Source organism: Schistosoma mansoni, chromosome W (assembly GCF_000237925.1).
Source record: "Schistosoma mansoni strain Puerto Rico chromosome W, complete genome".
NCBI lineage: Eukaryota > Metazoa > Platyhelminthes > Trematoda > Strigeidida > Schistosomatidae > Schistosoma > Schistosoma mansoni.
In genome coordinates this window covers 47,686,666-47,702,186 of record NC_031502.1, presented here as the reverse complement: position 1 = coordinate 47,702,186, position 15,521 = coordinate 47,686,666, and the positions used below count along the sequence as shown (strand labels likewise).

Sequence of the window (15,521 nt, the reverse complement as noted above, 5' to 3'; positions counted from 1 at the left end):
CCAATTGTCTTCAGTGAGTTCCTATCTCACAACAGACGTGGTTTTGAACTCCACTGGTCACTGCTTCTCACTAGAGCTCAACTTCGTAGATCAGTTGAAGTTAGACATTAACACCGTTGGATGCCAGCTCAGTGGTCTATCGGTTAAGGGCTTCAGCTCGAGACTGGTAGATCCTGGGTTCGAAACTCGCGAGAGCGGGTTCGTGGATGCGCGCTGCTGAGGAGTCCCATAATAGGACGAAACGGCCGTCCAGTATTTCCAGGTTTTCCATGGTGGTCTAGCTTCAATTGACTCACGCTTTCAACTATGAAAAATACTAAATCTCCACAAAACCCCTTCTGATAATTAATATATGCATCATATCGGTCCATAAATGGTTCTCAAAACGTATCATTCATAATTCTCTTCGGGATATAATAAAGTAAATGATTTTGAAGTTTCGTCCTCTGAACCTAGAGGACGAAACTACACCAAAAGTTCGCTTCCGTCTCCTTCATATAGCAGAAGCCATAGGAATTCGTAAATTTCACTCCAATTTATGTGTACAGAAGAAATTCGTAACCCCCCTATCCCTTCCATGGCCGGACATAACTTAATAAATGACATTTATTATTATTATTATTTATAAAATTTAGTTTTATTATCTTAATTTTGTTATCATTTAAATTCATTCAGTATTGTTTGTTTGAATCTTCCCATCGATTTGTTAGGACTGCAACTGGTCAGTCTCTAATTGGCATGTGTGCATACTGTGCGTATTGCCTCAATATAGCCTTAATTCACAAGCATGGTAAGCAGAGATGGATAGTGGCTAGCAGTGGAATCCAGGACGCGAGTTTCGTCCTATTTGGGACTCGTCAGCTGGATGTACCTGCATCTCAGAGTTGATGTTCACTCTGGGACTCGAACCCAGTACCCTCGCTTCAAACGCCATCGCGTTATCCACTCGGCCACTGAGTCCTGATAGCCACTTGCTATCATTTGTTTGTAATTTTCTACCTCTTTCCGTTTGTATTCTTCACTATCTATTTACTTACTTCTTATTACGTAATGATTTTAATGTTTTGTGATTACTATTCTAGTCCATTTACCCACGTTTGACCTCCTATTTTCAGTGTTTAACTGTTGATAAGACTTTTCTTATCGTAATTTAATATTCTTACTACTATCAGTACACCTGTCTTCCCACTATCAACTTGTACTTTTAACTATTATGCTTGGTTACGTATTCTATTTCATTGTGATTATTGACTCAAATAGCCTTGATTGGTCTAACATTTTCATATAAATATTCATGTATATTAAAGTAAAGCCTGATGACGATCTAATTGAAAACAATTGTTCGCTTACATGTGTTGTTCCAAAAACTAACCGTCATGCATATAGTGTAGTTTTCAGCCGAGTACACGAATCTTTACTTCGTGAGTTGCATAATCACCGGGCTTTAAGTCACATTCTAGATGTAGAGGACTAGTGATACTTTATTATTACCTCAGCTGAACGCGGTTTGAACCAGAGGTCTATTAGTGATTCAACTATTAGGCTAGCGCTTTTTAAACAAAAGTTGAATGAAGAATTTCACAATGAATCTCAAATCACTTACTGGTTTACGGAACGGTAGCAGAATTTGGCGTCGTAAAATATGGAAGAAATTAGCTGGCGTAGTACAGTTTGCAATAATCCAATTTGTATCATGTAACTGTTGCATAACAAAATTATCACTATAAACCTGGAATGAAATTGATTTTTTTGAAAATTAAAAAAATATCATATTTAATAAGATTGAGATGTCAATTACTGAGTTTCTTTCTTTGTGTCAATGAAAATCATTGTATAAAGTATTTGGCTAATGAATATGTTTTGATTGTATACGAGATGATGTATTCTAATTGACACTAGGTACCAGAAGTAAAAAATAAAATTGTCCGTGCAATGCTACGGCTTTAGTGATAAATTGTTAATAAACAAATACAAAAGCAAGATTAAGGACACACACACTAACCTGATTATCAAAAAATGTACTCATATAAATGATAATATTAAAATTTTAACAAAAATACAGATAAGCTGATATTTCGTTAGTTTATGCCAAAGTAGTATGAAAGAATTTATTTTGCAAACTGATAAGCAAAAAAGTCGCCTGATTATCAGTTTGACTGACAAAATATTCTTAAAAATGCATAAATTAGCTAGAGAAATGAATAAATCACACTATGTATTAAGAACAACATTATTATAACATCATCATTTTCACAGCTTTTTCTAATGTTCTGTAGAAATAAATTTAATTAGATTTGAAAAGCAAGCAAAGTAGATTTGTGAACGTAAATCTTGAGAATTGATGAGAAACAGCAATAACTCTAGTGAATATTCACAGTAAAAAAGCACTTTAAGACAAACAGAAAGACTGCCCAGAAATAACTCATTTCTAAATAAACGCAGTTACCTAGAAAATTAACTTTTTGTTTATTGAATTGAATGACTGAATAATCAAAGAGAGGATTTTCCATCGGATACCACGATCAAGACAGGTGAAAAACCTACTTTTTTGCATCATATAGGAAAATAACACACATAGCAGCTTCACGTTTCACTGGTTTAACTCATTTTCCCAAACACAAATTAATGAAGATATATAGTTAATTAAAATTACACACTATTGATATTTATACGCAAAGGAATTCATCTCCTATGAATCTGATAATCCCTTATAAGACGACAGTTCCATAGCTTGGCAGTTATGTCCAATGCTAGTAATACTAAAAACTAAGCAGCATACAATGAACGATTTCAGCGACAACTACTTGAAACAGAAAGGACTACTGATTTCAGTGGCAACAGCAAACCATATAAACATAAAAAGAAAATCATTGACGAGAGAATGTTGAGGCTTTTAACAAAAAGAATAATATGACCACACCACTAGAGGAATAAATTATGAGATACAGTTTCACAAGAAAAAAGCACTTAACACACGCTACTTTGTATGATGAAACAATTTTTCTGCATATCATTACCTAGAATGGCACAGACCTGAACTATTTTGACTAGTACAATAAAATACATCTGAACAGATGTTATGAAGGAGAACTTTTATGATCTAATGAACGGATTTTCTATTGTCAGAAATGGAAGAAAAGAATAGTGATTGACAGACGATATGTCCAAATGATGGCTACTAACAAAATTGTATCATTGACGTAAGTCCCTGAATGATTTGGAATCAACGACGAAACTAACAGCCAAAAGAATAAATTTCTTGTACAAAAATATAAAGAATTCATGTACAGAATACTAACTAAAGAATAAGTATGATGGAATGACATAAACGATGGAACAGTATCAATTTCGTAGATTCCTAACGCTCCAATGAATTATATGCTAACTGTTGGGTCCAATTTTAAGTCCATCATCACGCAAAGTATTGCGCTAGAACTAATTCGTCCAAAAATGATGTGTATGTATTATAAAAAAACAGTTGTAAACTGAAAAAATTGTGACTTTTGATTATAATTACTATTTTAACAGCACGTGCAATGATAAATCTTCTCACTGAAAGCTTTATTCGGTTTCCTAAGCTCTTCTAGTATCCTCCAGGCTAAATTTACACGACAACTTGAACACGACAGAAAAGGCACTTTACTTCAAGATTAGTTTATGTACAGAAAATCTAGGGTATTTATAGCATTTCAGATGGCTTTGGGCTTCTGGAACCCTACTAAACATAGTAGCAGGATAAGTAATCATCTAATCAGAAATGCGACTATTAACCTTCTAGATGTTTCTGAGAGACTTTTATTCAATGCTGACTGAATAAAACGTTGTCAAGAGCTTTTAAGGCCCCTCTGAGCTATTTTAAAGAATATTCTGGTTCTTCCCAACATGCAATAAAAATGGCTAAAAGTACGTCGACAATAACAATTTCTAAGAGAGAACGTTGCCGTTTGAGTGATAAAAAGTAGAATAATGCCTGAATTTTTATAACAACTATACACAAATAATAAATTTGCACATAGTTTATCTCCACACGGGTCTATGGACTGAATAATCACTTGTATAAGCCTATAAACAAAATTGAGCATTTGAGTTGTCCATTCTAAAAGTATACAACAATCCCCAAATATATTTGCGCGTAAACATACAATATAGTGGTACAAACTGATAGCACTATGTGAGAGCAAATACAGTATGAATAAACAAAGGTAGAAAAGTCCTTTATATTGATTCTCACCCTCGTTGTCTACTGACAACTAAATACCTAACAGTAGATTTGATAGAGAAGAATATATGAAAAGTTAAAACAGAAGAAATCTTTTGTTATCACAATCCACAACAAGATAATGTAAAGGAATTAAAATTTATTTCTATTTAAGCATAAATATTGGTACAAAGAGGAACAAAAAACATATGCGCCACATAAATCACTTGACTTGTGTGAGGGCTTGGATACTGCCCGGGTGCCCAAACCGAAGCAAGTGGTTTACATAGGGGGCCACACGCCGAGCCTTTGACCTACAGGTCTAATCCACAAGGCAGTAAAGCAATGTTAGGAGATGCAATTCCATAGTAGCCGATGAACAACAGTAGGTTCATACGCCATTTGGCCCACCAGGATCCGGGAGTCCATGTGAACCATTGGTTTGAAATCAGGGTGAACCCTCCGTACCCAACAACTCGATTAAAGCGCTGGACACTCGCTTTACGTCCTCTCAACTTCGTAAACAACAGCCCCACCGCGAGAAGGCAGTGCGTAGAACTTCTCTGGCAGTGTTTCCATACGCGTAGACCTTTGAGAGCATTCCGAGAGAAAGAAAGGACTCTCCCCACACTCGGCCGTACCAGGGTACCAATAACAGAAACAGAAAAGACGAAAGGCTGTATTCTCCAAAAAGCAAAGATCACAATCTATATGGTCATGGACTAATGCTTTCTCTCAGTTAAACCCCCTATAGACCATTCGTACTTATTTTTATGTAATCTGACCGTTATTACTTACACCTCTTACACATCGTGGGGGAGCATAGGTCGCACACCAGCACTCTCCATACAACCCTGTCCTGGACAATCCTTTCCAGTTGCTATCCATCCTTTCCGTATCTGCTTCTATTTCCCGACGTAATGTGTTCTTTGACCTTCCTCTTTTCCGCTTTCCTTCATGATTCCAAGTTGGGGCTTGCCTAGTGATGCAGTTTGATGATTTCCTTAAAGTATGTCCGATCCACTTCCAAATTCTTTTGCTAATTTCCCCTTCAGCAGGAAGCTGGTTCCTTTTCTCCCAAAAAACGCTGTTGCTGATGGTATCCGGTTAATGAATGTTAAGTATCTTGCATTGACAACTATTTATAAATACTTGTACCTTCTTGACGATGGTTGTAGTAGATCTCCACATTTCAGCTCCGTACAGTAGAACTGACTGTCATGACGTTCATATTGAAGATTGTGACTTTGATATTGGTTGACAGTTGTTTTGAGTTCCATATGTTTATCAATGATGTTTCCCAGGTACGTGAAAGATTCCGCAACTACCACAGTTTCTCTATCAAGTGTGATTGGCTTGGCGTTCTCCATGTTGTATTTGAGAATCTTGCTTTTTCCTTTGTGTATGTTGAGGCCTATTGATGTAAAGGCTGCTCCTAGATTAGTTGCCTTTGCCTGTATTTGTTCGTGTGTATGAGATAGGAGGGCTAAGTCATCTGTGAAGTCCAAATCGTCTAACTGATTCTGAGATGTCCATTGTATTCCGTGCTTGCCCTCACATGTCGAGGTCTTCATAACCTAGTCAATCACAAGAAGAAAGAGGAAGGGGGAGAGTAGACAGTCTTGTCTAACTCCGGTCCGTACTTGCAATGCATCTGCCAGCTGTCCTCCATGTACGATCATGCAATGTAGTCCATCGTATGAGTTCCGGATGATGTTGACGGTCTTCTCAGGTATACTATAATGTCGAAGAAGTTTCCATAATGTTCTCCTATTGACACTGTTAAACGCCTTCTCATAGTCAATCAAGTTGATGTATAGTGACGAATTCCACTCAATTGATTGTTCAACGATGATGCGTAGTGTCACAATTTGGTCAGTGTACAACCTATTCTTACGGAATCTAGCCTGTTGATCTCAAAGTTGGGCGTCTAATGCGTCTTTTATTCGATTCAACAACATTCTGTTGGAGACTTTTCCTGGTACTGATAATGGTGGGATGCCGCTTTGTTTACAGTACACTGAAAATTATCTAAGGCCATCTCGAGATAAAAATCTTATTCATGATTCACTAAGTCCTTAGTTAGCTTTTCTAGAAAATACATTCCTGGCATTTTTATTATGAAGCTGAAATTGAACGACTGTCTTTTGCAATTAGTACCTTCCAGAAATACATATGGAGTCTCATCAAGACACAGGTGACGTTCAAACATCTGTTTTAGGAGATACAGTTTGCAATTAATCTTTTATAATGGTTGTTGATGATACGGTAGAATTCAGAAAAAATATATGTATGTAGAAAAATGATTAGCCATAAGGATCCATAAAATTTGCTTACCATTGTCGGCGACTGAATACAATGATATAAATGGAAAGGGAAAGATAACAGTAAAGTATTAACAATAAAACTTAAATCAACAAAGCACCAGTAATAAGCGATAGTTCCAGTTTTTTATATGTTTTACGTCTGCTCAGGTGACAGTGAGATACTTTATTTAGCACTTTCGAAGATACCCAGGTTTACTGACAACACAAGCCGACACACCAGACAAAAGAATATATATACTGGCAAACACCAAACATCAGTTAAAATATTTACATCATGAAAGAATGTGACACAATTTGAAATAATGTTGGACAACGTACAGACAACTCACTGAACCATGTAAACGAAAGTAACACACCTGAATGATGATGAATTTTACGTATCATAAGTTTTTATGTGAGCTGTAGGTTAAGGCATTACATTTCAGGTAGATGATAAACACATACTTATCGTATACATCGCACACCATACAAAAATTTCACTCTATAATTTAATGATGGAAACCAATGTATAAAATGATAAACAATTGTGAATAAGTATCAAATCTATGCGCTATACAACAGTCACAACTAAAAAAGAAACATGGAAAACAATATACGTACGGGGACATGATTTTCTTCATCATTACACATCTGCAAGAATCGTTCGATACGTGCACTAGAATGTTCTGGGCCCATACCTTCATAACCATGTGGAAGCAAAAGGACTATTCCTGATTGACGTACCCATTTTTGTTGACCAGAAGAAATAAACTGATCAATTATGCACTGAGCAGTGTTGTTAAAATCACCAAACTGAGCTTCCCATATAACAAGAGCTTCAGGGTTTGTCAATGAGTAACCCAGCTCAAAGCCCATTACTGCGTATTCAGATAAACTCGAGTTGCATACAGTAAATGGTGCTTGTGAAGGATAAAGATGGTTAAGCGGAACATATGTTTTCTTATCAACTTCCTGAAATGAAAAAGTTGAATGTGACAAGCGTCCTAACATTAGATTTGCCTTGCAATATATATTGAAATTAGGCAAGAATTCCAAAATTTTAATAGATAAGCCAAGGTAAATTCAGCATATGAAAATGATAGCTTTACAGTGTGCTAACATCAAAATAAATAATTACTTTAGAAAACTTGTAAGACGACTATAATCAAGTTCATCCATTAGTTAAGTATACTACCTTGGGGATTAAGACTAGGAAATAGCTGATGAGCACGATTTGAACAACCATACACGATCTGAAACGGCTGAGATAAAGAAATTGATGGTTTGTTCTTGAATGCAAGACGTGAAAATGGACTATCTGTACAATAAATTGTTCAAAACAACCAAACTTAACATAGTGAATATTTGCTAACTTATACACAATGTAGTGGAATATTAGGTGGGTAGAATGAAAATTTGAGTCAAAAAACTCTTTGATCCTATTTGTCAGATCTGTACGGTTTTCACGAAATTGCTGCTGTTCTATCAGACTGACATTTCAACTAGTTTTACAGAAACCAATACCAGAAAACTATGTTGTTGTTCAAGGATGAGAATAGTAGGAAAGTTTGTTGTCTTCAAAACACTAAAAATACCTAAGAATTTTCCAGTAACAAATCAGTTGTAAATGTATCTCAGTTCAATGGGTTATTCGCTGCGCAAATAGCTTAGTGATAACGTCTCTGACTGTGAAACTGGGCGACACAGGGGTCAAATACACCAGGGCGCATCAGTTCCCTCAAGATTACAGGTATACCATGTTGATGAATCTGAAATGGCATGAAACCTAGGTTCAGGAACGCCTGTCAACTACCAGATTATACTTAGAAATAGAATGTTAAAATCCTATGCAGTGAATGGATTGGACATTCACTCACCGATAATAAATAAATATATATATATATATATATATATATATATATATATTAACTAATCAATACATTTAAGTGATTTCTTGTTCTCTCCATGTTACATATAAGTGACAGTAACAGATCATGTAAACGTTTATTTTCATCATGTTGAGGCTTTACAATGAATACTAACTTGGAAAAAGAAACCGATGTTCGAGCAGTCGGTGAAGACAAAGAGATCTCTAGCTTCTCTTCACTATTTGAATTTCTTTCTATTATTGATTTTTAGTTGGTTTCACCACGTACGGACTGCTTGCAACCTATAATCTGATTCTCAATTGTTGGTCATATATCCGTATATAATTTGATCCGGCCTAGTGGTCTAATAATCTCAAACTTAGGATATTATTGTATCACCAAATCGTTTTTATTTCCCTGTTGCCATGAAGTACATTATATTCATATTAAAAATTAAAACTATACCTGATCGTGTAAAACACTATGTCGATGTGAAAACGTTCCACGTTCTACATCTTGACCTGACAGTCTGACGTGAATACCCTCTCTTAGCAATGATCCATAAGCGAATAATTCACCAAGAGCCCAATTAGCTGTTTTCTGTTCTAATAAATCTTTGCGCTCCTTGAGTGCACGTTTTAAGCCTGGATGAATAACCATACCTTCAGGAGGCTCACTAATTACATGACCTAGAAAAAGAGGATACTTATATTACTATTAAAATCCAGTTCGACGAAACCATTAGATTCAAGACGGAATAATAATAATAAGAAGAAGAAGAAGAAGAAGAAAAAGAAAAGAACTATACAATCACTTTTTGTGCTGCCTCGATTACCTCAATCCAACTTTAGTTCCAGATAAGTGATAAGGAAACTATACCTCACTGTTTCACACACATAATATGGGCTCAGTCAGTCAGCTACAACGTAGGATAATATGGGCTACTGTTGAGTATTAATAGTGTACACATTTTAATTAGTCTATGATTTTTCTCTTGAGTCATTTTTGCTATCCATCACACACATTTTCAAAAAACCAAATTTAATTGTATTGTAATCTTGTTATGGTGAGTAAAAAAATCTACTGAACAAAAACTTCAACAACTACGTAGCTTAAATATACTGAATTAAAGAAATTTAGCATTTTGGACTATTTCGGTTCATTGCTGATTTCTTAATATATATATATATATATATATATATATATATATATATATATATATATCTTTATGTTAGCAGCGAACGGTCCGTCTGATGATATTACATACAACTTTCAAAATACTAGTCTTACATTGATCACAAAAGTGCTATACGTTTAATAGACCATTTTCGTTCGAACTGGCTCTCTTATTTATTCAACTGAGTGAATAGTATAGCGGTAATCTATTTGCTAACTAAATCTACATAAAATTGTCCTTAGTCATAAGGTAAGTTTGGAATATAACAGCAAACTCATTGTGGGTAATGAAGTAGGACATAGAACTGATAAACAAATTTCCGCTGATCATTAAAAAAAGCATGAATTTTGAATGAGAAAAAATTTAATTCACTACTTAATCGTAGATATAACCCAAACAGGTTCACAATGTAATCATTTAATCAGCTTTGCACTGGCAGAGAGGAAACAGACTTATAGCATTGACATAATTAAAATCTAATGATGAGAAATAACGACTGAACTGTTTTACAAAATATTATTAGTTGAGAATGAGATGAGTACTTACTGAATTACGCCTGTTACCCCTCGTGGAGGAGCATTTGCCGCTCACCAAGATTTTCCAACCAAATCTGTCCTGAGCTCTCTTCACCAGCTTTTATTCAATCTTTTCATGTTTCTCTCCGATTCCCGATACAATCTGTCATTTGGTCTCCCTCTTTTCCGTTTCCTTTCCGCATTTCGAGTTAAGGATTGCATCGTGATATAGTCTGATGATTTCTGCAATGTATGTCGTATCCACTTCAATCGTCCTTTCCTAATTACCTCTTCAGATGGAACCTGGTTTGTTCTCTCCCACAGTAGACCCTTGCTGATGGTATCCGGTCAACGGACATCGAGTATCTTGAGTAGACAATTGTTTACAAATACTTAAACTTTGTTGATAATAGTTGTAGTAGTTCTCCAAGTTTCAGCTCCGTACAATAAAATTGACTTAACGTTTGCATTGAAAAGTGAGACTTCGGTGTTGACTGACAGTTGAGTTACATATCTTCTTTGATTGTAGGGATGCTGCCCTTGTTTTGCCGATCCCTGCATTCACATTTGCATCAGATCCTCCTTGATTATCAATGATGCTACCTAGATACGTGAAAGTTTCCACCTCCTCTAGAGCTTCTCCATCAAGTGTGGTTGGGCTACTATTCGCCGTGTTGTATTTGTGAATCCTGTTTTTTCTCTCTTTTATGTTGAGGTTTAAAGCTACAGAGGTTGGTGCTACGCTGACAGCCTTCACCTGCATTTGTTGATGTGTATGGGATAGAAAAGCTCGACCGCCTGTAAAGTCCAAATCGTCTAGTTTCATCCAAGCTGTTCATTGTATTCCATTGTTTACGATAGTCACGCAGACCCCAACCAAGTAGTCTGCATCTACTAACATGGCTCAGACTAAAAGTTAGTGACTTCAAGCACTGATGCCATGTTTTGGTTTGGCCACCCCTAACTATCTTCCAACCATCCCCAATACTAGGCAGCATTGCTCGTCGTGGTGGGCCAACCATTTCAGATGATGAAAATTCCCAACCTCATCAACTGACTTACCATCATTCCCTAATACCCTGTGTCTAACTTCACTATTACTTACCCAGTGATCCCAGCAGATGTGAGCAATATTTCTAAGACATCTGTCGTCACACCTCTGTACAGTCAGTAGTACGTCTTCGCCTTCGGACCTTGAGTTTGCTGCTTTTAGTCTTACCGCTCTTCAACCGACCTGTCTGGTATGGTAAGACCTTGAGGAACGATTTCTCCAGCCAGTATAGCTCGATTAGTTCATCACAATAAACAAGCCCAACCACCAAGTCGAGGTAGCAGCAACGGTAGGGTTTGGTTGTTGGAATGGTCGACCCCCTCGTGATTTCTGAAGAATCTCTGCTTTCATCATGGGGCGCCATAATTCTTGTAAATCGCGATCCCACAACTTTTAGGTCAGAGTTTGAATGGTTTAAATTGCATTTTTCTGGTTAACGTTTTTTTCGGCAGGGTTATTTCCTACAGGGTAGGGTTGCTGACCCTATCCTCAAACCTCCTTCTTTATCCGAGCTTGAGACCGGGACAGAGATAACGTATAAGGTGGGAAATAATGTTATGAACGATAACATTCCAGTAAAATCCCCATGGAGACCTACCAATATGTTCTAAGACATCACTTTCTACTCCTGTATTAGGTAAGTACATTGGATCCTTATTTTCGAAGAAATTATGCCATGGAGAATCAATCCAAGCACGATTATATGTGACTGTCCGCTTTTTAGCCAATTCATAAGCATCTTCGCATATCTGATCATATTTAGCCACTTCATCCTGAAATATAATATAGGATATAAATGAAATGTTTTCCAGTAAATACAGAAAAATCTATTTAAAAATGAATAAAGGTTTTATCAAGCTATATTTCTCACTATTTATATTGTTCTAATTTAGAGGAGAGAGCAGTTGTTTTATTGGTCAGTGATTTAATCTTAAACACAAAAGTGATGGTATGGGCGAGAATAATAATGATTGGTTGTTTGCTTAGTCAGATTCGTAGATAGTCTGACAGGTACTAGATGAGTTATATATTCTCCTATTGTTATTATTATTGATTGTTGCTGGATTGCAACGGCGTGTTGTCGGTTGTTGGTGTAGGAATATATTTACGTTCTGTTAAGGCCAATCACGTGTTCCTGATCGGAGTTGTATTGAAGTCCTTTAGAATAGACACTGGGAGGGAATCTAGTGTAGATATTTGTTTAAAGTAAATTGACGTCCCATTCGTGTAGACGAAGGAAATTCCGACCGTCATAACAAAAAGTATGACTTGGGAGGCAAGTTTTGTACAGATAAATTACTCTGTTAATGATTGAGGAAGTGAACAAGTTAATTAAATGGACAGTAGAATAAATTGGTTGTTTTGATAAGTTTGATAAGATTAGTTACGTTATATCAAAACCAGAATTTACGACCCGGAATACAGAACCAGATTAACACTAGATAATACTTTACTCAACAGCAATTACAAGCAGTTACACTCAATGAGTCCGGAGTAGAAACCACATATTTAATGGTCAGTAGGCTAAGTGCCTGTTTGTCCACGCTCAGTGGCCAATCCTATTTTACTTTTAATGCCACATATCAGAACAGAACCTCATGACCAGATATAATATAAACAGGACCATCCTTTTTACGGAAGTGAGTAGTACAATGTAGTTTAATGTCTTCTGAAAACATAGGGTGCATCATTACACTATTGTTTAAACCAATATCTGAATTATCCGGTCAGTGATTTATAATTATCTGACTTAATATGAATAATGAGAACAACTTCGTATACAAAATTAAACATTGGCAATAATTAAACTATTCAAATAAATACTGAAATTGATATTAATTTACCTTAAATTCCTGTTCAGTGACAATTCCACTATCAATTAACTTTTTACTATATTGTTCTAATACAGTTGGTTGTTCACGAATACGTTTATACATAAGTGGTTGAGTGAACATTGGTTCATCCATTTCATTATGACCTGAACGGCGATAACAGACAAGATCAATTACAACATCTTTTCCAAATTCAGATCGCCATTCAGCAGCAACTTTTGCAACATGCATGACTGATTCAGGATCATCAGCGTTTGCATGGAGAATAAGTGAATTTGTTACCCGAGCAACATCAGTACAATATGGTGATGAACGGGCCATACGAGGGTCAGTGGTAAAACCAATCTGTAAAATATGTCCCATTAAAAGAGTAAAAATTTAAAGCACTCATTTTTGTTACAAACTATCTTGATAAACAATGATGTTAACTTCTGACCTATCCCACTACATAGATTATAGAGCGAGCTGGAGGTAGGAAATCCATAAAAATCAGTACCTTATTTAGTTTATTGGATTAGATAATGACGGCGCTTCATGACGAATTCATCAAATTTGTAAATATAGAGCACATGGTTAAGAGTTATTGGTTTGCAGACAGTTTACTTATCATAAGAACTGAGTTCAATCCGTATTGGTTCATGATTATAAACTGCTGAAAAATACCAAACAAAAATGAAAACAACTATTCACTAGCGCCTTAGTTTGCAGTAGTTCTTTGGCTGGAACTAGTTCAACATGATAGAAACTATCTTTAAATTGAACGAAATTGAACAAAACCCTTAACGAAATTTATTAGATTGTCTGTAATTAGAAAGTATACACGCTCGAAAGTAAAAAAAAATCACTTTGATTTCAATAAACTGCTAATAAGAGAAAAAAAAATTAAAACGATCTACCGTTCCTGAGTTATACCCAGTCTATTAATTACTGCTCCCCCTATTCACAGCCACATTTGGCTAACTCTTGTACACATGTTATTTTCTATTTTATTGGTACGATGTGGTCAGTCTGTTTGGTATATAAACTCAGTATGTTTGAAATACAATGATTCATACCACAGATGCTGTTATTGGTGTTTTGGACTTAACTGGCTGGACTAGACAGAAGCAGGATCGATAAGCGCTCTAGACTGCTCGTACGACTTTCGTGTGTCACTGGTCCTATCGATAATTCGCTGCTCTCTGATTGGCGGTCTCATCAAGTCACACATTAACTAGGCACCCATTCGGCCACAAGATATAACATTAATGATGAACAGTTATAAGTTGATCAAGTAAAGTACATTTTTAAAATCTACCCTTGACCTACAAAAGACTGACATTTGATTTTTTTGTTTTTCAAAATAGAACTAAATTATATTGTATATGAGAAAAAAATAGAAACAAGATGATTCTCTGATATTCTAAACAAAACAATTGTGTAATTTGTAGCAAAATTTTCATTGGTTGAACTGCTAGTAGATTTAATCATGAGTAATTTACACAACATACTTAGACTAACCAGAATAACATTAATGAATAGTTGTGTAGTAAAAAGTGTTGAATTAAAACCAGTTTAGTCAACTTTGATCTTTATAAAATTTTATTGATTCCCGTTATTTATACCTACAGAGATCTAACCTAAATATTATCACAATAGTAAATCAAATAATTGTCAAATGGTTCAATCTACACTTGTCATTATTACATCGGATGACAATTTTAAAGTAATCAGTACATTGATCATTACGATAATAGGACAGCGAATACTCGATAAGAACTGTGAGAACTACTTCTAAACTCTGGATACTAATTTAAGGAATATTCATCATAACTGAAATTTGTATATTTACCTACTTTTATAACAGTAAAAAACACTGAAGATCAATGAAACAGTAGTGGTAAATCAATAATTAGACTGAAATCTCGTCTAAGATAATCAAAATGTGTGAGATGAATCAGAAAAGATTTAATGGGTCACAGAATTAACTAGGCCAGTAAAGACACAAAAGAAAACCCGATTTTTAAAAATATACTCAAACAGAATTTCACTAGATAATTTGTTTTTTATCTAGTAAGGGTGATCTCTTTGTAATAAATAACTGAAGGTAACTCAAAATTGTATTTATCATTGAATAAATTTACCTGATTATTCACGACAATATGAATGGTACCTTTAGTTGTATAAGAAGGTAGATCACTAAGATGGAAAGTTTCATAAACAACACCTTGACCACTAAATGCTGCATCCCCATGAATTAAAATTGACATAACTTTCTTTCCATCAGTATCACCCCTAGAGTATGAAGAAACAACAATGAATATATTGTTTAAGTGTCACTTTTTAGAAAAAAAATGTTATTTCAAATTTACAAGCCAAATAAAAAATAATAAATACGACTACAAACTCTGTATGTGAAGCGATCTCATGTAAAAACTAACACTGAACAGTACAAATACTTCATTTTGTATTAATTAATGAATAAAAATAAATTTCCTATATAATGAAGTATTGAATAACTTATAAGCAAAGATGGATGGTGACTAGCAGTAGAAACCAGGACTCGTATTTCTTCGTATTTGGGACTCTTCAGTT

At 35.3% G+C, this 15,521-nt stretch overlaps 2 protein-coding genes and 1 non-coding gene across 3 annotated transcripts in view; 1 reads left to right on the top strand and 2 right to left on the bottom strand.

The window, feature by feature from the left end:
• Smp_146430 (putative beta-1,4-galactosyltransferase) overlaps positions 1–15,521 on the top strand; it is a gene marked incomplete at its 3' end in the record, with an annotated part of 187,582 nt that overhangs the window by 94,547 nt on the left and 77,514 nt on the right. The window lies entirely within an intron of this gene.
• Positions 1–15,521, bottom strand: part of Smp_044970 (2-oxoglutarate dehydrogenase) — a 28,083-nt gene that overhangs the window by 4,723 nt on the left and 7,839 nt on the right. Inside the window, exons 8-13 of the mRNA XM_018789944.1 lie at positions 15,071–15,221; positions 12,960–13,292; positions 11,714–11,888; positions 8,838–9,061; positions 7,126–7,476; positions 1,604–1,729 (exon numbers count right to left, since the gene is read on the bottom strand). Of these exons, the coding sequence (XP_018655336.1) occupies positions 1,604–1,729; positions 7,126–7,476; positions 8,838–9,061; positions 11,714–11,888; positions 12,960–13,292; positions 15,071–15,221 (1,360 nt within the window). The remainder of the gene's footprint in view (positions 1–1,603; positions 1,730–7,125; positions 7,477–8,837; positions 9,062–11,713; positions 11,889–12,959; positions 13,293–15,070; positions 15,222–15,521) is intronic.
• Smp_tRNA_01345_Gln_TTG.1.1 lies at positions 892–957 on the bottom strand. Its single transcript has one exon. It is a non-coding gene (tRNA).